The 23,254-nt window shown below is 41.9% G+C and overlaps 2 protein-coding genes across 2 annotated transcripts; both read right to left on the bottom strand.

Moving 5' to 3' along the window:
* Window positions 1–205: 205 nt before the first annotated feature.
* LOC117448848 (UDP-galactose translocator-like) lies at window positions 206–14,790 on the bottom strand. Its single transcript, XM_034086131.2, has 6 exons — window positions 14,466–14,790; window positions 8,700–8,882; window positions 6,675–6,826; window positions 3,966–4,088; window positions 1,930–2,531; window positions 206–492 (listed from the first exon to the last, which is right to left on the bottom strand). Exons 1-6 carry the CDS (start codon window positions 14,527–14,529, stop codon window positions 438–440), a joined length of 1,179 nt encoding a protein of 392 aa, XP_033942022.1. The 5' UTR covers window positions 14,530–14,790; the 3' UTR covers window positions 206–437.
* Window positions 14,791–16,296: 1,506 nt separating this feature from the next.
* Window positions 16,297–22,757, bottom strand: pim2 (Pim-2 proto-oncogene, serine/threonine kinase). Its single transcript, XM_034086639.2, has 7 exons — window positions 22,570–22,757; window positions 20,703–20,803; window positions 20,459–20,509; window positions 19,464–19,672; window positions 18,842–19,011; window positions 18,483–18,659; window positions 16,297–17,323 (listed from the first exon to the last, which is right to left on the bottom strand). Exons 1-7 carry the CDS (start codon window positions 22,625–22,627, stop codon window positions 17,166–17,168), a joined length of 924 nt encoding a protein of 307 aa, XP_033942530.1. The 5' UTR covers window positions 22,628–22,757; the 3' UTR covers window positions 16,297–17,165.
* Between the last annotated feature and the right edge of the window lie 497 nt (window positions 22,758–23,254).

The raw sequence follows: 23,254 nt of genomic DNA, 5'->3' as shown, positions 1-23,254 counted from the left end.
TATTTTGAGAAACCTTAATACCATGCGTTGTCCTCGTCGTGAGACGGTTAACAAAAATAACTAAATTAGAAGAAAAAAATCTATAAATAACCTGAAAGAATAAAAATAAAATGGACTAAATCAAATGTTGGACTGTGGGATATTTTTCTATCTTATTTAACACCATTTTTTTAATACAAAAATACAATAATAATTTGTATACAAATCTGAGATCAATTAGCAAAAATAAATCCTTAATTGCAAATAAAAAACGATGATAATATTGTATATTTGCGGCTGCTCAGTGAAGACAGAGGATCAGACATATATCCCGTAAGGCTTCTCCTCGTTTCATTCAGTTAGTAAAGTCAAGAGTTTTAAGGCAGAGAGGAAACAGACAGACAGACAGGTGGTCTTCATCCTCCTCCTCATCATCATCATGCTCCATCTGTTGTGCTTTAGTCTGTGATGGAGACGGCGAGGGGAGGAGACTCGACGCCTCGCGCTTTATCTCTGAGGTTGGAGGGGGAGGAGAGAGGAGAGAGACGTTAGGGTTTTAGGGAGGAAGAGCAGAAGACGTTTTAAGGAGTTTCCCTCCTCTTCCTCCTCCTCTTCATCATCAAGAGTTAGAAGGGGCTTCAGCAGAGGAAGCAGGAAAGCAAAGTCTCTCCTCTGCACCACACAGCAAGAGGAAAAAGGAGGCGAGGAGGATGTCTTTGTTTAGAGTTCAGGAGATGAAAAGCCGCAGACAGGAGGTTTTGAAAAGGAGGAGGAGGAGGAGGATGAAGAGTTTGTTCTCCACAAATGTCAGTTTTTTTTAAGAGGCTGAGCTCAGGAGGAGGCGAGGAGGAAGAAGGAAAGGAGGTCAGGGAAAAGTCATGAAATCTAGGAGACATCAGCGTGAGATGAATCCAGGAGATAGTCGGTCAATATTCCCTCCATATAAAAAGCTTCTAACTGACCTCAGATCATTAAGCTGTTTGGAGCTTCCTTTACTTCCCCTTCTCGTCTCCTTAAGCAAAGGAGATACCGGACCATCCTTTGCTAAAGGAAAGGAGATAATGCTGTCCCACAATTCCTTGCAGCAGCAAACGTGAATTAGTTGCACCTTGTTTTATTTATCGTACACCTATATTCAAATGGTTCTTCGGTTTGTGATGTGTGTCCCCTCGACGTGAAGCACCTCGAGACGTATTTTAAAGAGCGTTATATACATTATTATTATTATCATACAATAACGTGAGTTTTTAGCACACTTTGGAAACATAACAGTAAATTAATGTAACTTTCTGCATGTGTAATTATTCTCCTTTTTAGTCGTTATATCCACATGAAGGTTAGCCGGCTACGTCGTGCCCGGATGTCCTAAAGTCCAGAGGAGGTCACAAGAAGGGGGGGGAAGTCATGAGGAGGTGGGAGGTCAAGAGGAGGTCAAAAGGAGGTCAAGAGGAGGTCAAAAGGAGGCCAGGAGGAGGTTTTAAAGTTAGAGAAAACTCTTTAAAAAAAGTTTAGGAGGAAGTGTGTAAACTCTCATTCGTCGAGTCCTTTTAACTAACCCCCCTTCACATCATGACATCTTCCATTGAAGGAAAAGACAAAGGATGTATTTTTGTATTATATTTGACTGCGGCCAGGTTGTCCTAAAGTCCAGAGGAGGTCAGGAGGAAGTCAGGAGGAGGTCAGAGGTCAAAAGGAGGTTAGAAACTCAGAGAAAGTTCCAGAGAGTTAGGAGAAGCTGAGCAGGAGATCGGGAAGGAGTTCTCTCATTTGTCGAGTCCTTTTAACTAACTGTCCTTCACATGGAGGAGAGGAGGAAGTCAGGAGGAGGTTAGGGGTCAGGAGGAGGTCAGCAAAAGACCAGGAGGAGGCGATAAAGTTAGAGAGAACTCAGAGAAAGTTCCAGAGAGTTAGGAGGAAACAGACAGACGGAGTCACTTCACCAGCACTGACTTTGGCAGAAACGCCTCCATCTCGACGCCTCCGTTCAACGCTGAAGACGCCGAGGAAGGGGAAGAGGAGGAGGAAGGGGACGAGGCGGTGGAAGGGGACGAGGAGCTGGGCGCCGCTTTGGGGAGGCTGTACATGTAGACGGCTCCGATCACAAGCCCCGCCCCCACCGTGAAGAGCAGGTCCACGTGGAAACCGAACAGGTAGATGGACGTCACCGTGGAGACGATGATGGAGAAGGACGTGGCGAAACCCTTCAGGATGTTGTCGGCGTATTTCACCACCACGGCAACCAGCAGCCCTCCGAACGCCTGGTTGAAGATGACGCACCACACCATGCCCGTGTAGCCGAAAAAGAAGCCGCGCTCGGCGATGGCGTCTCCGTCGTTCCACCAAAGTCCCAGCATGCCGAGCGTGATGCCGAACAAGCCCAGTTGGACGTTCCTCATCCACACGGACGCCGAGGTGCCCTTCAGGATCTTCTCAAAGTAGACGCCGGCGAATCCCGACGACAAGCAGCTGATCACCACGGCAACCAGGCCCATGGTGTAGTTCTGGTTGGTGCCGTCCGACACCGCCTCCTCCTTCTTCCCCTCCTGCTGCACCTGGGGGGGGAATACACCAAGGATCGGTCATTAATCAGCTCTTATTACACGGCTTAGTTGAATACTCGATTCTGATTGGTTCATTTCAGAGGTTGTTTAGTAGCGGCCCCTACACAATAGCTTCTGCCCATTCACTTTGAATGGGGGTGACGTCACGCTTCGCCGAACTGCATTGTGGGAGAGAAACGTAGCTTTGCTCGCTTCAAAAGTTGAGCAATGTTCAACTTTTGAAGCTTCGACGGAAGCGTCAGCCAATATAATCATATGCCAGTACAAGCTCTAGGGGTTCCCAAACGTTGCCATGCCAAGGACCCCATATAGCATTACCCTCTGGCGGGGACCCCCCTGTTTTTAAATGATGTGTACAAGTACCTCGCGATGGAGCATGCAGTGCCACTACATTTGGGGCCTTCTGCCTGATCGAAGCTGTCGCTTTCTTTGCCTGTCACAGCCCCGCTGCCCCGTCTGAGCACACACCCACACAACGAGACCAGTCAAGTCCGTTTGAGATGATGGACTCATCTAAAACTTGGAAAATGTCTCTTCCTGTGGTCCTACCTTCCAAGGCTTTGCAAAATAATATTTCCTCAACAAAGTCGTCTTCTGAAATAAATCTGATGCATGCAAGCAATTCTGCGACATTTGCTACATCCGTGCTCTCATCCCGCTGCAGAGCGAAACCTTCACTCGCTCTCGCTTGCTCCAAAAGCTGAGCAGATTTTCACTCTCAGTAGCGGCAGCTCGATTCTGATTGGCTTGAAGGGCGGTCGTGTGATTCAAAAACAAAAATATGAAAAGATTGGCATCAAAGGACAATGTTAAAAAAAATCAAACTTAAAAAAAAAAAACTTTGAGTGACCACCTTGGCGCCCCCCTGGCGGCCCCCCGGGGGGTCGGGGCCCCCACTTTGAAAAACACTGCTCTAGCCAATCAAACCGCTGCTTGTGAGTCAGGGGCAGGAGATTCAGGTGATCGGTTGTTGGTCGAGCTTCAGACACGCCCGCCGCCGTGTGTAGGGATGAGGGCCGTAAGGCGGTCGGTATTGAAAAACGTAACGCGTGACAATGGAGCCAGGCGAGAAGCACGTCGATACAAAGCACGACAACATGTGGATGAACTATGAAACGCTGCAGGAAAACTGATGTTCCTCAGAATTACGTCTTTAAAACAGAAATCATTCAATTATTAAAAGCTGCAACAACTATTTTAAAATGTATAGTTTAGGTATTTTTCCAGCAAAACTGCCCAAAAGAAAATGAAATCAAGCTTTTAAGTGTTTTTTAAGGCTTTTCTTGTCATATGTTTAAATAGCTACAGCGTCGTCTTGGCAATACAGTCTCAGGCAATAGATTGTTATGTGCACGTACACCCCTAAGTAAAACTTAAGTGGTCAACATTAGAGATGAGTCAGGCGTCTACAGGTGAGGGGCGTACCTGCACGACGGCGACCCCGGCGAACAGCAGCAGCAGAGAAACCCACTGGACTCTGGAGAGAGACTTCCTGAGCATCATGACGCTGAACAGAGCCGTGGTGAGGATCTTCAGCTGGTACGTCACCTGGAGAGAGAGCCTCGTGTTAACGCTCGGCGTGTGAGCCGGAGTTATGCAGCATGGGAGAAGAGAAGCGGTTCAAAGATGGGTTCGGGTAACAGTAAAACAGGAACATGTGTTGTCGTGTTGGTGTCCAAGGAGGGCGTGAAGGATTAACCCTGATGTACAACAGGTGCAGTTATCCAGAGGTGGGAAGTAGTGTAGTACAAATACTTTGTTACCCTACTTAAGTACATTTTTCCGGTATCGGTACTTTACTCCACTACTTATTTTTCTGACGACTTTTTACTTCTCTCATGTTGAACCCAAATACCTGTACTTTCTACTTCTCACATGTTGAACTCAAATACCTGTACTTTCTACTTCTTACGTGTTGAACTCAAATACCTGTACTTTCTACTTCTCACATGTTGAACCCAAATACCTGTACTTTCTACTTCTTACATGTTGAACTCAAATACCTGTACTTTCTACTTCTCACGTGTTGAACTCAAATACCTGTACTTTCTACTTCTTACGTGTTGAACTCAAATACCTGTACTTTCTACTTCTTACGTGTTGAACTCAAATACCTGTACTTTCTACTTCTTACATGTTGAACCCAAATACCTGTACTTTCTACTTCTTACATGTTGAACTCAAATACCTGTACTTTCTACTTCTTACATGTTGAACTCAAATACCTGTACTTTCTACTTCTCACATGTTGAACTCAAATACCTGTACTTTCTACTTCTCTCATGTTGAACACAAATACCTGTACTTTCTACTTCTTACATGTTGAACTCAAATACCTGTACTTTCTACTTCTCTCATGTTGAATACAAATACCTGTACTTTCTACTTCTTACATGTTGAACCCAAATACCTGTATTTTCTACTTCTTACATGTTGAACTCAAATACCTGTACTTTCTACTTCTCTCATGTTGAATACAAATACCTGTACTTTCTACTTCTTATATGTTGAACTCAAATACCTGTACTTTCTACTTCTTACATGTTGAACTCAAATACCTGTACTTTCTACTTCTCACATGTTGAACAAATACCTGTACTTTCTACTTCTTACATGTTGAATACAAATACCTGTACTTTCTACTTCTTACATGTTGAACTCAAATACCTGTACTTTCTACTTCTTACATGTTGAACTCAAATACCTGTACTTTCTACTTCTTACATGTTGAACTCAAATACCTGTACTTTCTACTTCTCACATGTTGAACTCAAATACCTGTACTTTCTACTTCTCACATGTTGAACTCAAATACCTGTACTTTCTACTTCTCACATGTTGAACTCAAATACCTGTACTTTCTACTTCTTACGTGTTGAACTCAAATACCTGTACTTTCTACTTCTTACATGTTGAACCCAAATACCTGTACTTTCTACTTCTTACATGTTGAACTCAAATACCTGTACTTTCTACTTCTTACATGTTGAACTCAAATACCTGTACTTTCTACTTCTCACATGTTGAACTCAAATACCTGTACTTTCTACTTCTTACATGTTGAACACAAATACCTGTACTTTCTACTTCTCACATGTTGAACTCAAATACCTGTACTTTCTACTTCTTACATGTTGAACTCAAATACCTGTACTTTCTACTTCTTACATGTTGAACCCAAATACCTGTACTTTCTACTTCTCTCATGTTGAACCCAAATACCTGTACTTTCTACTTCTCACATGTTGAACACAAATACCTGTACTTTCTACTTCTCACATGTTGAACTCAAATACCTGTACTTTCTACTTCTCACATGTTGAACACAAATACCTGTACTTTCTACTTCTCACATGTTGAACACAAATACCTGTACTTTCTACTTCTCACATGTTGAACTCAAATACATGTACTTTCTACTTCTCACATGTTGAACACAAATACCTGTACTTTCTACTTCTCACATGTTGAACACAAATACCTGTACTTTCTACTTCTTACATGTTGAACTCAAATACCTGTACTTTCTACTTCTTACATGTTGAACTCAAATACCTGTACTTTCTACTTCTCACATGTTGAACAAATACCTGTACTTTCTACTTCTTACATGTTGAACTCAAATACCTGTACTTTCTACTTCTCACATGTTGAATACAAATACCTGTACTTTCTACTTCTTACATGTTGAATACAAATACCTGTACTTTCTACTTCTTACATGTTGAACAAATACCTGTACTTTCTACTTCTTACATGTTGAATACAAATACCTGTACTTTCTACTTCTCACATGTTGAACTCAAATACCTGTACTTTCTACTTCTTACATGTTGAACTCAAATACCTGTACTTTCTACTTCTTACATGTTGAACTCAAATACCTGTACTTTCTACTTCTCACATGTTGAACCCAAATACCTGTACTTTCTACTTCTCTCATGTTGAACTCAAATACCTGTACTTTCTACTTCTCTCATGTTGAACTCAAATACCTGTACTTTCTACTTCTCTCATTTTTAAACACGAGTATCTGTACTTCTACTTGAGTACAGGATGTGTGTACTCGTGCCCTCTCTGCAGTTATGCAAGCATCTCCTTGTATGTTAACTGATAAGGGATCTGAAGTGAGACCTGGAAGGTGGCGGCGGGCAGGTTGGAGATGGCGATGTACTGCAGGTTGTTCTGCAGCGTGTAGATAAGCGAGGGGACGGCCAACTTCAGAGTGTCTTTGTACTGAAACACCAGGGAGTCGACCAGGAAGAGAGTCGTCTGCTTCACATTACCTACACACACAGAGAGAGAGAGAGAGAGAGAGAGAGAGAGAGAGAGAGAGAGAGAGAGAGAGAGATTTAGATCAGTACTAAGTAAATGTTCTTAGTTAAATTAGCTATGATTTGGTACAGTAAAGTAAGTAAATGTCACCGCTGTCACAGAGTGTGTTTACTTTATGCAATACTTAACAAATACTGGGTGTATTAGAAGTAGAGTACTGCATCATATCATATCAGCAAGTCATTTTTAAAAGTATCTAGTAACTATGAGTGTAAAGTAAATAGAAGTGTAAAAAGTGTAATATTTTCAGTCGAAGTATTAAGGGGCAGAAAATTGACATACTCAATTAAAGTACAAGTATGACAAAATAGTACTTGAGTAAATGTACTTTTCAAAATTGTCTTGAGAGTCACCGAGTGCTTTTACTTTATGTAATACTTATTGAAATACTCGGTATATTATCACGAGAGTACTGCATAGTATCAGTACATTGTTGTTGTTACTTTAAGTGGAGTACAGTAAAATAGCCTCAAGTATTTAAAATAGTAGCTTAAAATAGAAATACTCAAGTACAAGTAGGACAACATTTTATTTGAGTAACTGTTTTATATAGTCAATACTTTGTTTTTGTACTACTGTTGTTACTGGCAGCTATTTCATACTTGTATATTTAACAGCTCACGACAGGCCGTGGTCATTACATCACAGCTGAGGGGCGTGGTTCGGCCCGACGCTATCGAAGTGAGCTATTGCTTTAATAAAACGGTTACCAAGTGTGGCAATATGAAAGAAAAATACACACTCTAATTTATATAGTTTTTATTAGTAAATAATGATGTTCCAAATAAAATAGTCCCTCCGTTGGACAAAACATCGCGAGGTGGTTGCTATGCAACAACACTAACAGCTAGCGAACATATTAGACGGGGAGCGTTGATCCATCATTTGGCTATTTATTTACATTCATGTGTATGTTGCCGTTTATTGTGCAGCCACTGAAAACCTGTCCAGCATCAGCAGCATGGCTAACGAGGTTACTTGTACAGGTTGAGGTTGTTCTAGGCCAGGGGTGGGCAAACCTTTTGGCTCGGGCCACTATGAGTTTTAAAATGTAACAGACGGGCCGGGCCAGTAGCAGATCGGTCTTTACTATAATTTGGACAATATTGTACCAAAAAAGCCCAACGGGCCGTATATGGCCAGCGGGCCTTAGTTTGCCCACGCCCGTTCTAGGCTGTTGCTTGGCGTGGCGAGAATATTGCTCCACTTTCTCCGGTCCCTGAGATCCGGCTTCCAGCTGCTCTGGAGAGAGCTTTCGCACCTGTGGCCACTAACGGTCATCATGTCTCTGCTTTGTTTCAAGACCCGCATCAGAAAGCTTTTGATGGTACTTCTCCAGTTGCTCTACCTGCTCTCCACGTAGCTCTGCATGTCGTCGGTTAGGTGCTTTCTGGAGATAGGCACTCCTCAATCCACTCCTCCATAGTAAGACCCCCCGGAGGTCGAAGTTAACCTTACATGTTTCCATCTTGAGCTTTGTAAGTTAGTCAGTTTCGTAACGGACGTAATGTAACAGCTGTAACAGTTGTAGCTGCTTCTCAGACGCGGAGGGATATCGACTTGTTGTGAAAAATATCTACGATTCTACCCGTGATATACGCTCATTATATCACAGCTAAGAACCAATCAGATTGCTTGATTTGACTTGTCCATTTTATATGTTACTGTTATAATGCAGCTACTTGTATTTTCTACTTTGTACTTATTTTTGACTTTATGAACGTCGCGTGCTTGCTTCTTTATTTATTATGTTAGTATAACTCTTATATCTTTATCTGCACTCTGACCTTTGAAGAGCCTTGAAACTTGACACTTGAAACTCACATTTCTTCTGCAGCAGGATGATGAGCAGACAGGTGATCACCTTCAACACCTCGGCCATCACCACCGCCGACGTGGTGAAGAATCGGTCGCCGGGCAGAGTTCGCACGTACCGGATACTGAGGATGAGCGACGCATTCTGGACCACCAGCACCGCTAGACTGGTGTACTTCAACTTCCTGTTCACTGTAGGGACACAGAGAAAAGACAGATTAATGTTCAGGTGTATATCAGTATGTAGTGTCTCTACTTTAAAGAGTCCTCTCCTGCTGATGTTCAGGTGTATATCAGTATGTAGTGTCTCTACTTTAAAGAGTCCTCTCCTGCTGATGTTCAGGTGTATTTCAGTATGTAGTGTCTCTACTTTAAAGAGTCCTCTCCTGCTGATGTTCAGGTGTATATCAGTATGTAGTGTCTCTGCTTTAAAGAGTCCTCTCCTGCTGATGTTCAGGTGTATATCAGTATGTAGTGTCTCTACTTTAAAGAGTCCTCTCCTGCTGATGTTCAGGTGTATATCAGTACGTAGTGTCTCTACTTTAAAGAGTCCTCTCCTGCTGATGTTCAGGTGTATATCAGTATGTAGCGTCTCTACTTTAAAGAGTCCTCTCCTGCTGATGTTCAGGTGTATATCAGTACGTAGTGTCTCTACTTTAAAGAGTCCTCTCCTGCTGATGTTCAGGTGTATATCAGTATGTAGCGTCTCTACTTTAAAGAGTCCTCTCCTGCTGATGTTCAGGTGTATATCAGTACGTAGTGTCTCTACTTTAAAGAGTCCTCTCCTGCTGATGTTCAGGTGTATATCAGTATGTAGCGTCTCTACTTTAAAGAGTCCTCTCCAGCTGATGTTCAGGTGTATATCAGTATGTAGCGTCTCTACTTTAAAGAGTCCTCTCCTGCTGATGTTCAGGTGTATATCAGTATGTAGCGTCTCTACTTTAAAGAGTCCTCTCCTGCTGATGTTCAGGTGTATATCAGTATGTAGTGTCTCTACTTTAAAGAGTCCTCTCCTGCTGATGTTCAGGTGTATATCAGTATGTAGCGTCTCTACTTTAAAGAGTCCTCTCCTGCTGATGTTCAGGTGTATATCAGTACGTAGTGTCTCTACTTTAAAGAGTCCTCTCCTGCTGATGTTCAGGTGTATATCAGTATGTAGCGTCTCTACTTTAAAGAGTCCTCTCCAGCTGATGTTCAGGTGTATATCAGTATGTAGTGTCTCTACTTTAAAGAGTCCTCTCCAGCTGATGTTCAGGTGTATATCAGTATGTAGTGTCTCTCCTTTAAAGAGTCCTCTCCTGCTGATGTTCAGGTGTATATCAGTATGTAGTGTCTCTACTTTAAAGAGTCCTCTCCTGCTGATGTTCAGGTGTATATCAGTATGTAGTGTCTCTACTTTAAAGAGTCCTCTCCTGCTGATGTTCAGGTGTATATCAGTATGTAGTGTCTCTACTTTAAAGAGTCCTCTCCTGCTGATGTTCAGGTGTATATCAGTATGTAGTGTCTCTACTTTAAAGAGTCCTCTCCTGCTGGTGTTCAGGTGTATATCAGTATGTAGCGTCTGTCTGTGCTGCAGCACCTCTTTTCACCCTCTGTCTGAAACCAGAGCCCAGTCTGCTCTGATTGGTTAGCTGGCCGGCTCTGTTGTGATTGGTCAACCGCTTAAAGATGTCCCGCCCCTTAGCCTATCAAGTACAATGTGTTGGAGCGCTAGCCAATAGAAGCACGAATGCTCCATAGTGATGTCACTTTGTAAACAAAGGAGTCCATTTCAGGCCTTTTTAATATTGGTCTTTAAGTTTGTGTGGAACACAGAACTTTGAATTAATGATTGCTAGACTGTCCCGAGTAAATACAATAAAAAACAAGAACAACAAGAAAACAGCGCAAGAGAAGGAAAGCGAGATGACAGAGAAATAAAGATCCCACTGAATAAAAACAGACAAAGAAGCCGCCTCTGTTTCCATCAATAATATATAAAATTACAGCAAAAACTGACAGCATCTTTAACTCCATATTATTTTTATTTAGCCGTATATAACCGTTTCTACATTTCTACTTTATAGTGATCGTGTCCTTCATTCCTTGTTCCATCTCCTAAACACTGAGGGTGTAATCTAACTGCTTTCAAACTGAATACGCTGCAGACGCAACTCCCTCCTGGCTGGTCTACCTGCATGTGCCATCCGACCTCTGCAGCTCATCCAGAATGCAGCGGCTCGTCTGGTCTTCAACCTTCCTAAATTCTCCCACACCACGCCCCTCCTCCGCTCCCTCCACTGGCTTCCGGTAACTGCTAGAATCCACTTCAAGACACTGGTACTTGCGTACCATGCTGCGAATGGATCTGGCCCTTCCTACATCCAGAACATGGTTAAACCGTACACCCCAGCGGGTGCACTCCGCTCTGCATCAGCCAAACGACTCGCTGCACCATCGCTGCGAAGGGGACCCAAGTTCCCATCAGCAGAAACACGTGGGTTTGCTATCCTGGCTCCAAGATGGTGGAATGAGCTCCCCATTGACATCAGGACAGCAGATAGCTTACACACCTTCCGGCGCAGACTGAAAACTCATCTCTTTCGACTCCACTTCGAGCAATAGAATTACTAACAGAGCACTTATATACTAATAAAGGACTGGTTTATCTAAAGCCAGTTGAGTAGCACTTGAAATGTTTTAGCTCTATGAAACCTGATGTACTTTATGATTCTGTTTTCTTCACGGTTGTGTCTTCCTGGTCGAACCTACTTACTGTAAGTCGCTTTGGATCAAAGCGTCAGCTACATGCAATGTACTGGTTTAGTCAAATAGGACATTTTGTTCCAGCTTGTCATTTTATATAAAAGGTGTTTTTTCCTCATCATTTTCAGGGAAGAGTTTGTAATCCATCTCCATATTGTCCTGTTTATTCAAGTGTCCCAAAGTGACTCGCATGAGGAAGTCATTACGCTAACTACAGGGCAAACAGACACACCGCTGATAAAGGTTATATTTATTTAGCTTTGTTGACGTTATCAGAAGGCATCTCTTCCTGGGGCCTGTACTACGAAGCTGGTTCAACCTATCCTGGATATGTTTGAGTTAGCCGGTTGGCCTAATCCAAAACAAACGCGCTCTCGCTAAACTGTACTACGACGCTGGTTATCAAGTGGATCGCTCAAGCCAGCCGTGTCCTATCTAGTTAGGTGCGCGTTCACATGAAAGGGGTGGTATCTGGAGCATTCGACCAATCACAAACATGGAGAAGCGCACTGACAGCGCAGCGTCATACTTCCTGAATGAAAAGTGAACGTTAATACTAGTCAAATATGAAGAAGTTAAACTTTAAACATCCTTGACTTAAACACTTGATCCAGGATCAAAGCCACAGAGCTGCACCTGCAAGGTGAATACAGCTGGCAACAGAACACGTGTTTGAATGCGTACATTAACAGGTTTATGATATCACTGCCCGTCTAAGACACGATCTGACTTTAATTACATTTGACTCGAGTGTTTCGTCAACTTAATGTGTTGCTTAAAATAATACTTCTGCATCCAGTCTGTGACGCTGTGAGTGTTGCACGGCCAGATACGGCTCAGCTGACTCAGATAAGGAGATATATGACACATTATGAAGTGATATGCCGCGGACTGTACTTAATGTACTCTGATCCGGTTACTTATGTTGTGGCCGATATTTAAGTAAGCTTTCTTAACGCTAATGTTATAATAGTCAGACTGCTCTGAAGATGGAGGTGATATTCTATTAATGTTCACGTTCACACAGTCGGTGATTTTTGCCGGCCGTCTTTCCTGCGACGGCAGCTTTTCTGTATTTCCTTTCTCCTGTAATATGACTTGATCGCTTTAAACTCCGCCCACTGAGCTCTGATTGGTCAGCAGGCAGTGCTACTAAAGTGAGCTCTTAGCCTGCAACCTAACCTGCTCCGGGGCAGGTTAGCCGCTCAGCATAAGTTACCATGGAGATCTAGCTAAAAAGAGAACCAGCTTCGTAGGACCGGAAAGCCCGAGTTTCCCCTGAAGTTAGCCGCTAAGAGAAAATCCTGCTTCGTAGTATACCCCCCAGGTCATTTTCAAACCCCTATTTACTTTTAATAATATTAATCTATTAAAAGTAAACTTCGTATGTTTACGTATTCGTGCCTGCAGATAATATTTAAAACAATCTCGGCACAAAGACTGATAACTGGAAACAGAAAAACGTCACTCTGCTGAATGAAGTGATAACACACTTAGTTAAGGTCAAAGAGATTACTTTAAAATTTGATATGGCACGCTTTTAAAGACTTTTCAATTAAAACGTGATATCTGTGATCTCCCTTGTTTGACTAAATGTATATAATATACGTTAACATGTTATGTTATGTTATTATAAGATAGATTTAATTAAAAGCTGACCAGGAATATTGTACTGCACAATGACTACTTTTACTTGCATTATTTCTACTTAAGTAAAGGTTTCTTTCTTTTAAATAGCACTTTGACTTGCAGTGAAAATTAGTGCCAACGATATTTGTACTGCTGTAAATAATACTGAGTCTTCTCTATATAGCAACAAAGCTTCTGAACACAAAGGGATGAATGTAGAGAAACCTGAAGACACACAAAAGAGGGCGCCTGTGTGTGTTGAAATAGTGTGTGTGTGTGTGTGTGTGTGTGTGTGTGTGTGTGTGTGTGTGTGTGTGTGTGTGTGTGGAAATAGTGTGTGTGTGGAAATAGAGTGTGTGTGTGTGTGTGTGTGTGTGTGTGTGTGTGTGTGTGTGTGTGTGTGTGTGTGTGTGTGTGTGTGTGTGTGTGTGTGTGTGTGTGTGTGTGTGTGTGTGTGTGTGTGTGTGTGTGTGTGTGTGTGTTAATTTGTACTTCTACTCCACTACATTTATTTAATACCTTTAGTTACTTTACAGATCTGGATGAACGATGTGAAATGTAATCAACACTGTAATGATCAATACTTATAAAACATGTCATATTATTCTGAAATGGACCAATCTGCACAACGACTACTTTTACAAATGGTACTTTTGATAATATTACTTTTCTACTTTTACTCGAGTAACATTTTGAATGCAGGACTTTTCTTTCCTACACTCTGGCACTTCTACTTAAGTACACAATCCGAGTACTTGTCCCACCTCTGTTGACAATAAAGCCTTTGAATATTTAACCCAACCTCCACGTCACCATCTGCTAGACCTTTCACACTTACTGACACAGAATGCACAACATTTACTTCAAATATGGAAATACTATATATAGCTAGAAGTGGCATCACTCACCAGACCAAAGAGTTAATGTTGCATACATTAATTCACCTTTAATAGTGCTGTTATCAGTGTGTTAGCATTAGCATCAGCAACACAACTTTACTTTATGCCTCAGTTAGCTTCACACAAACTATTAAAAACACCAGTAAACAGTGGAGTTAGCCTAGCCTCCAGCTCAGGTAGCATGCCAATTCAGATTCAATTAAAACTAAGTCAAACTATGATTATGTTTCCACATCATAAGATGGTATATCACTTTTTACTTTAATGAAAAAACCCTCTTTAAAAGCAGCTACGTGGGGTTTGTTCAGCTAGCTACTAGTGAGCTTAGAGCTACAGAGAAACACAACTGTTTGTTATTTAAAACACATTGTTTTAATTAAATAATAACTACTTTAACACACCAGTCCAGCTATCATTCAGCCACCCAAGAACCCCAGTTTGACAGCCTTACAGGCCGTATACATTTAGCCCACCGTCCGGTTCTCATTTCCCCAGGACTCACCGTCACTCTGACCGCGGCTCCCTCCTTTCTCCTCCCCGGCCTGAGAGACGCTTCCTGCGGCCATAATGTGCTGCTCTGCCCGCTGGTCCGGAGCTTTCTCCGCGATGTTAACGCTCTGATAGCCACGCAGCTAACTCCTCTTTCCCGGGTCAACGGGTTCTTATCTCCCGGGTCCGGAGCACCAACCTCCGGGTTGTGGTTTCGGGGGTTAAAGCGGGAGGGATCCGGGGTGTCAGAGGGGTTTTTAAGCCGGAGATGAGGTCAGAGAAGTCCGCAGATGAAGGGATGAAAACACTCTCCGTGGAGGAGCTGAGGTGTTCAGGAAGTGAAGGAACTACAGAGGAACTGAATGAACTACAGCTGCAGAGATGAGAACTACAGACAGGATGTGTCACTCTGAGGGAATAAAACCAGTCGCTTCCTGGTTACTGTAGTGAATCAAAAGCTGTTTAACAGTAGGTTTTCACTATCATTTTTTCATTTATATATAATACAGTCTATGGTTTTCACATACAATAAGTATATTTTGGTGTATAATGGTGAATACGTAAACACAACCACAGTAAGAGAAATTAAAATGAATAAATAGAAGCAGCCATTGAAAAAAAAGATTATAAAATAAATGCAATGCATAAAATCAAAACCCATATAACATGTAATATATATTATATATATATATTAATATAATAGGGTAAAAATGTAATTATTATATCAAATTATATGATATACCATGCTATGATATAATAGTAATATCTTGCTTATCACTTAAACAATACATCTGGATAATTAAAAAAATAAATGAATCCAACAAAAAATACATATTTTCGCACCAGGAGGAAAGAGGTGTTTTATTTATTTTATTTCTGTAAATAAAATGTTTTCAAAAACTCTTAAATAAAGTATTTATGAAAAACAGGTTTTGATCTGAGCTCCGAATAAACAGTCAGAGTGAGACCTCTCTGATCCTGCTGAAAACAATCACTTCCTTGTTCTCCTGCAGGTTGAACACGGAGTAATCCTATTGGCTGCTGGGGAAACACCTCACCTGTCAGATGTTGGTCATCTTCAGCGCCACCTGCTGGTCATTTTCAAGATTGCATGGAAAATATTCAGATGGGTGAAGTATGGAGAGAAGCAGAACTTTTAGAAACGTAGTCATGTTTCTTCCCTTCCTTATTAAATGATATTATAAAGTGAGGGGAAAGCATGACAAATACATCGTTACATTATTTGTGGATTCATGTTCCTATTCTTGTTTAACCGTCTTCGTTCCCCCCCCTTACTTTGGTGTTCACGGTGAAATTTGACCAGTCCTGTTTTAACTGCTATTACATTAACACAAAACCATTAGTCACCACATTTCATTTCACACCCTTTCAAACTGTACATATTGTATCAGAGTACTGGTACACAGGGACAACTGCAGTGAATATACAAAGAACAGACACTGAACATGTATTGCGTGTGCCAGGTGTGATCCATGTGGGGGGATGGGCACATAAGAGTGGGAAATGTGTAAAATTGTTCTGTGTGTTTAATCTTATCCAGATGGTTACTAATTCCTTTTCTTTATGGCGGTCATGTTTGATCGGGAACACCATGGCGTTACAAAGTTGTCTAAATCATCCAAAATTCAATGAAAGTGGTGATCAGCCATTTTACATGTTCAAATCTCTACTGTGAAGGATATCATAAAGCCTGAACGCAATCGCCTGTAAAACAAAAAATGTATGATTGATGAAAGTAGTGAATCGGTCTGATTTGACCCGAAGACAATAGGGTTAATCACTATGAATTGTGGGTAATGCAGTTCTACAGAAAGGCAAATCGCTTTAGTGAGAAAAACTGTTTTATTCGAAACATTGTATTTTTTCTCTTCCTTTGATCCGTAAACTCTTATTTAATGTAAATAAACAGGAACAAGTGACCAACGAGCCACTTTGACGATAAATCCAGGCACAAATACACAAGTATTTACAGGGACACTGGTCTGGAAACAACAAAGAAATCATATTTCCATCAGTAAATCAAGATGCTGAAAATCATCTGATATCCAGGCAAGGAAAACTCAATATGCAAAAGTTCTTAATAACTTAAGATTTGTCTACATTTTTTAGCGGGGCACCCCCATCTGTTGGCGGAGAGTTGTAACACCCAACGCAGCCTCCACTAGCACCCCCAAACGCTGTGCATCTACAGCGCGCCACAGTGAGGCTCCACTAGCACCCCCCCCCCCGGCACCCCCAACTCTGACTGACTTCCCGCGTCTCTGCCAACTTCTTCTAGAACACGACTTTAAGCATTTCCAACATCCCAAGAAGAATGGCAGTAAAGGTGCCATCAGTGGGCGCTTGTTTCCCGATGCAGCCGTGACAAAACCAAAAAAATAGGTCCGTAATTTCCAAAATGAAATAAATACTTAATTCATTAAATAACTCAACAGGAAGTCATTCTGCCCAAATCAAATAATTATAAAAATATTAAAAATAAACAGTAGTACAGCCGAGTGCAGCATGAAGGGCAACAATATATGAAAATAAATATCTGTAGACGGATCATCGCGATGACGTCTTAACCCTTTGATGAGTCCTTCCTCAGCGCCATCAGAGTTTCCACGTGAAAGGGGTAAAACATGAACATGTGCCCCTTTACATCCCGTGTGAGGTTTCCGTGCGGCGGGTTTAGTTTATTGGAGCTCCGTCATAGGGACTGTTTTGGCAGAGAGCTGTGATCCTCCTGCAGATCTCCACCTTCCTCCCCCTCACCTCCCACCATCCAGGGGTGAGACAGGATCTCCTCCAGAGTGGGACGATCCTCCGGGCGGTACGACAGGCACCAGCGAATCAGAGACTGGCATTCTGGGAAAGAACAGAGGACATTATTACCATGGGGACATTGGAAATCGCCCTGCAGTCCACACATTTACATTTCTACAATGGTAAACAAACACCTTTGCATTTTACATTCCGTCTTTATTATGTTCCACGTGTATCAAGTTTACTCATCCCTGCCCGTTTGGTGATGTACAAGGAAGACATCAAACACATCGTATCAATATTACCAGCCTAAACAGGTGTGTGTGTTCAGAGTGTGTGGGTTCAGTGTGTGTGTGTGTGTGTGTGTGTTGTGTGTGTGGGTTCAGTGTGTGTGTGTGTGTTCAGAGTGTGTGTGTTCAGTGTGTGTGTGTTCAGTGTGTGTGTGTGTGTGTGTGTGTGTGTGTGTGTGTGTGTGTGTTCAGTGTGTGTGTGTGTGGTGTTGTGTGTGTGTTCAGTGTGTGTGGTGTGTGTGTGTGTGTGTGTGTGTGTTCAGTGTGTGTGTGTGTGTCAGTGTGTGTGTGTTCAGTGTGTGTGTGTGTGTGTTCAGTGTGTGTTGTGTTCTGTGTGTGTGTGTGTGTGTTCAGTGTGTGTGTGTTCAGTGTGTGTGTGTTCAGTGTGTGTGTGTGTGTGTGTTGTGTTCAGTGTGTGTGTGTGTGTGTGTGTGTGTGTGTTCAGTGTGTGTGTGTGTGTGTGTGTTCAGTGTGTTCAGTGTGTGTGTGGTGTGTGTGTGTGTGTGTGTGTGTGTGTTCAGTGTGTGTGTGTGTGTTCAGTGTGTGTGTGTTCAGTGTGTGTGTTCAGTGTGTGTGTGTGTGTGTGTGTGTGTTCAGTGTGTGTGTGTGTGTGTGTGTTCAGTGTGTGTGTGTGGGTTCAGTGTGTGTGTGTGTGTGTGTGTGTGTGTGTGTGTGTGTGGTGTGTGTGGGTTCAGTGTGTGTGTGTTCAGTGTGTGTGTGTGTTCAGTGTGTGTGTGTTCAGTGTGTGTGTGTGTTCAGTGTGTGTGTTCAGAGTGTGTGTTCAGAGTGTGTGTTCAGAGTGTGTGTTCAGAGTGTGTGTTCAGAGTGTGTGTTCAGTGTGTGTGTTCAGAGTGTGTGTTCAGTGTGTGTGTGTGTGTTCAGTGTGTGTGTGTGTGTTCAGTGTGTGTGTGTGTGTTTCAGTGTGTGTGTGTGTGTGTGTGTGTGTGTGTGTTCAGTGTGTCGGTGCTGACCTTTAGAGACTCGGCGGGTGAAGATGGGCGTCGCCCTGACGATCTCCTGGTCTCGCTCGAAGGGGATGTCGCCGCAGACGGAGTCGAAGAGCAGGACGCCGAGAGACCAGACGGTGAGAGAGACCGCCTCGTAGGACTGAGACAGGATCCACTCGGGGGGGCTGTACACACGAGTACCTGGGGGGGGGGGGACACACACATGAGTCATCGTCTCCATGAGCCGTCAGAAAGACGCTCGCTCATCACGTTTGACGCGATGGGAGTTTCTTGTTCTCTGTGTCTTGAAGCACTTTGTTGCACTCGAGTGTGTTCTGATGCGTTTGTGCTTCAATTGATTTGAAAAGCTTTATTAGTCGTACCTTCGAACTCGCTGTACGGCGTCTCTTTGAGCAGCGCCCCCGACCCGAAGTCGACGAGCTTGACTTCCAGCGTCCTCGTGTCCACCACGACGTTCTCGTCTTTGATGTCTCGGTGCACGACGCCGTGAGCGTGAAGGAACCGCAGCGCCTCCACCACCTGACGGAAGAACCTGAGGGAGAACACAGAACGGAGAACGTTAACACGCCAGAACAGCAGGGGGTTCATTAAGGAAGCACACGGAGACAAGAAAAACTCATTTTAACATTTCTCATCATATTTGAGAAAGTCACTTTTTACGAGAAACAGGAAACACATATGATAAAGCATTTATAAAGTTGTTTTAAGTGAATGTGTGTGTGTGTGTGGGAAACCGTCGTCTTGTTTCCCCTACACACCAGCGACTGAAGTCAAACAATGAGATAGTCAGTCAGAACTATTTCAACAGCGACTGACTATCTCAGTATTTGGATGGAAGCTCATTTCATCATTTCGAGATGGTAAGTCATATTAATGAGATGAATAAGTCAAAATGATGTGATATTAATTCCTAATGTTGAGATTGTTCGTCATTATTATGAGATAGTCATCAATAAAACCGTTGATATGTTAAAGATTACACACCTGAGTGCGAGGCGTTCAGGGAGCGCTCCTCTCTCCGTGATGAAGTCGAACAGATCCTGGCAGTGGGGGGGGCGCTCCAGCACCAGCAGGAAGCCCCGCCCCTCCACACAGAACCAGTCCAGCATGCGGACCACCGCCCTGTGACCTCCGACCTCCGACAGCTGCTGCAGCAGCGCGATCTCCATGGGAACAGGAGCCGCCTCTCCGGGCTGAGGGGGGGGTTATAAACATGAGACACCGTCCTCACTGGATAACAATGTGTATTTACAGACAAAAATGTAACTTCGAAATAATGTTGTTTTTTGTCAATAAAGTTTTATTGTGAAAAAACACCCCACCTTTTACTTCAATTATATCAATTAGCATGTGTGGATTGATAAATAGATTGTTAACAATTGAGTCATAAAAAAGTACATACATGTTATAATACAAGCAGTTTCTCGGTTATGACTCATGTAGGTTATTCCATTTTATTTATTCTCACAGAAACTCCACTTTGGTTTCTTCGCATGTTTTTTTTTTGGCCTTATGGGTTTTCTACCCTGAAACGTCGTCTGCAGGAATAACATGTGTTTTGTGTTGTGGTGGGGGGTGTCCCATGTTCTAAAGAATACGAAATTAGCTGTCACTGAGGGGAAACCCTACAGCATCATTTACTGAACCGTGACATCACAGGGGGGGCTGCCCCACCTACAGGTGCAGTTCACCTGTCAGTCCAGCAGAGGGCAGAGCTGACCCAAGGTCTGTTTACACCTTTCGGTCCATTGTTTACAAATGGCTTAATCCACTTTAATACCAAAAAATCACACGTTTTTTTAAATTGTGATTTGACTGTAACTTAATAACAAAGTCAAATTAGGTTTTATAAGAAAAAAAAAGAACGTTTTTAACTCAGTAAACTGAATGTATCTGAGTTTTGAGTTGTGGGTTCTAGGTCAGATAACACAAGGCATGTCTTCTGACATTCTGCAGAAAAGAAAAGGTTCGTCACTCACCAGTCTGGCCCACTGCTGAACCCTGTCACTGGAAATCTGTTTAATGGCAACCTGGAGGGACACAAAGGGAGAACATGAGTTTAGATTCGCAGTGGCAGTAATTGAAGTAGTAACATTGGAACAATAACAACATTTTGATATCACAGGATTCACATAAGAAACCAAAGCAAAAGTGAGAGATACATAAATAAAGAATAGAGACATCTGCAGAGATAAAAGTGTGTTTGAAGGTGTGCAGTCTGACCTGCAGTCCATCAGAAAGCCTCTGGCCCGAAAACACAGAACCGAACCCCCCGCTGCCGAGCAGAGGACCGCAGCGGTACTGACTGCAGAACGGTTCCTTCACTGAAGACAGAGAACACAGAACGTCAGTCTGCTGTGGACATTCACAGTCACAGGTAAGCCTTTAAAACATCAGGCGACGACAGACACTGTCTGACAGCCATTGTGTCTGGATGTATTCCATCTAAACTTGGATTCATTTAGCCATTTTTAAAGGACAAATAATGACAATAAAGATGGTGAGATGTTTGGTTAAAAGCTCAGGAAGGTCAGTGGATCATTTAGATAGTTAGGTATGGTTTGCAACCTGAAATAAAGAGTAAATAGAGTCTGAACAAACACTAAAAGTATGAGGAAATATTGAAGAAGGAAATATGTTGTAGTGCCAGGAAAAGCTTTCATACGCCGCAGCTTATCTCAGCTGAGGAATGTCAGTATGTAATGAGCATAGTCAGAGTGCTTGAAGACCAAAGGAAACACCTGACAAACTGGAAAAAGTATTCAGACAAGTGGAAGTCCTGCATCAAAGTATATTTGTGCAGTAAAATGTGAGGAATGTCCTGTTATTCTTGGGTTTCTGTCAAAGTCAACTGAATATTTTGAGCTAATGGGACAAAAAGGGACATTTGTAATACCTTTGACTATATAATCATCCTGTGAATGTCATTGTTTTTTTCTTAACACAATTTGTATAGTTAACCACTTTCAGAACACCTTGGTCATGTCTTGTATTTACTTGATTTAACCCAGATGCTCTGTCCTTGCTCACAGCTGTTTATGTATGTGTGCAATGCAAACATAGTCAATGGCCTTGTATGTGTCAAATATTTGGCCATAGTATTATATATTTGTCACTGAGGAGGAGTATAGTTGTTTGTTGTGTGGTAACTGATGTTTGAGTGTTTAATAATATATAAAAAATATCATTGGAAAAACTACATTTGACATTTAAAGCCTTAATATCAGTTTCAGTTCACACAGAGTCACATTTGGTTACAAAAAATACTTTTAAAGTTACCATTTTCAAATTAAACAAACAAATTAGACGTACAAGTATAACCGTTAATTTAAAACTCAGTAACTATGGAAACGGTTATTGAAACGACCGTTATGTCAACAGAACGTTAATCCGGATTTTGAAGGGGGGAAAACAAATCGTTATTATTCTTAATTTAATCTAATTTTTAATCATTTTAAAGTCTTTAAAACATCGGGAAAAGCTAATTAAAAGTATAATTAAAATGAGTTAATAGACAAGATAGTATGTAGAGTTCATGTGAGGTCAAACTCAACTCAAAAAGTGACATGGTTCACTTTTAACCTACCTTTTTTGCAGGAAAGTAAATAAGTACATATTTGAGGTACTTTACTTCTGTATTTAAATGGTAAACTACTTTATACATTTACTCTACTACATTTTGGAAGCCAAGTATGTACTTTTTCCTCTTGTTTATTTACTAGTTACTTGACACATATATGGAAAAAACTTAATTTCTATAGATTAAACCATCCAACATTAGATTGAAGTAGCTAAAACCACGAGTGAGTAAGCAGGAAATTCATTTGCAGCAATTTTTGAAGTTTTGGTCATAGTTCAAGCTTCTTAAAATGAGAAAATGTGCTGCTTTTGCTTTAAAATATTATTTTGAGTGACTTATTGTACTCCTAATACTTTAAGTAAAGGTTCCTAATCTAACTTAAATACTTTAACGTAAGTACCATTGTCGATTCAGTACTTGTATTCTTAATTGAGCTATTAGTACTTTTAGTCAACTAAACGACTGCTTAAATTACCCACAAAACATGTTGCTTTTGTTTTATTTTCTTACCGTTTTTCCCTCCGACGTCGTCCTCTAAAATCAGCTCCGTAGCTCTTTTCTCCAACATTTTCTGGAAGTTTTCGGTTAGTAAAAGCTGATAGAATCCATGATGTTGTTGGTTGAATTCCTCTTGAAGTCTGTATTTCCCGCGTTACGCTTTTTATACAATTTCAGCAAACATTACTATTAAAGTCCTTTTGAAAGATTCACACACGAACTGTTTTGTTCCGTATTTATACCCGTGTTCACGCCCACTTCCCCACTTCTTGTCCAATCAGCGCCGAGACGTGTGCCCAATGTTTTGAACCGTTCCGCCAATCAGATTCAAGTTGCGGTTTCTGACTCAACCTAATGAATATTAAAATCCCGCCTTAGGAATTCGTAGAATTCAAGAGCGGCGCGCGCTGGTGCTGCGGGGAAACAAGACGACGGTTTCCCCTAAACACACACACACACACACACACACACACACACACACACACACACACACACACACACACACACACACACACACACACACACACACACACACACACACACACACACACACACACACACACACACACACACACACTTAAAACAACTTTATAAATAAATTAGTATCAGATGTGTTTCGTGTTCCTCGCAGAAAGAAGTGTCACAAAACACCTGACTGAAGTACTGTATTTAGGTCGTTTTCTTTAGAAGATGTTGG

Source organism: Pseudochaenichthys georgianus, chromosome 7 (assembly GCF_902827115.2).
Source record: "Pseudochaenichthys georgianus chromosome 7, fPseGeo1.2, whole genome shotgun sequence".
NCBI lineage: Eukaryota > Metazoa > Chordata > Actinopteri > Perciformes > Channichthyidae > Pseudochaenichthys > Pseudochaenichthys georgianus.
This window is presented reverse-complemented; position numbering and strand designations above follow the sequence as displayed.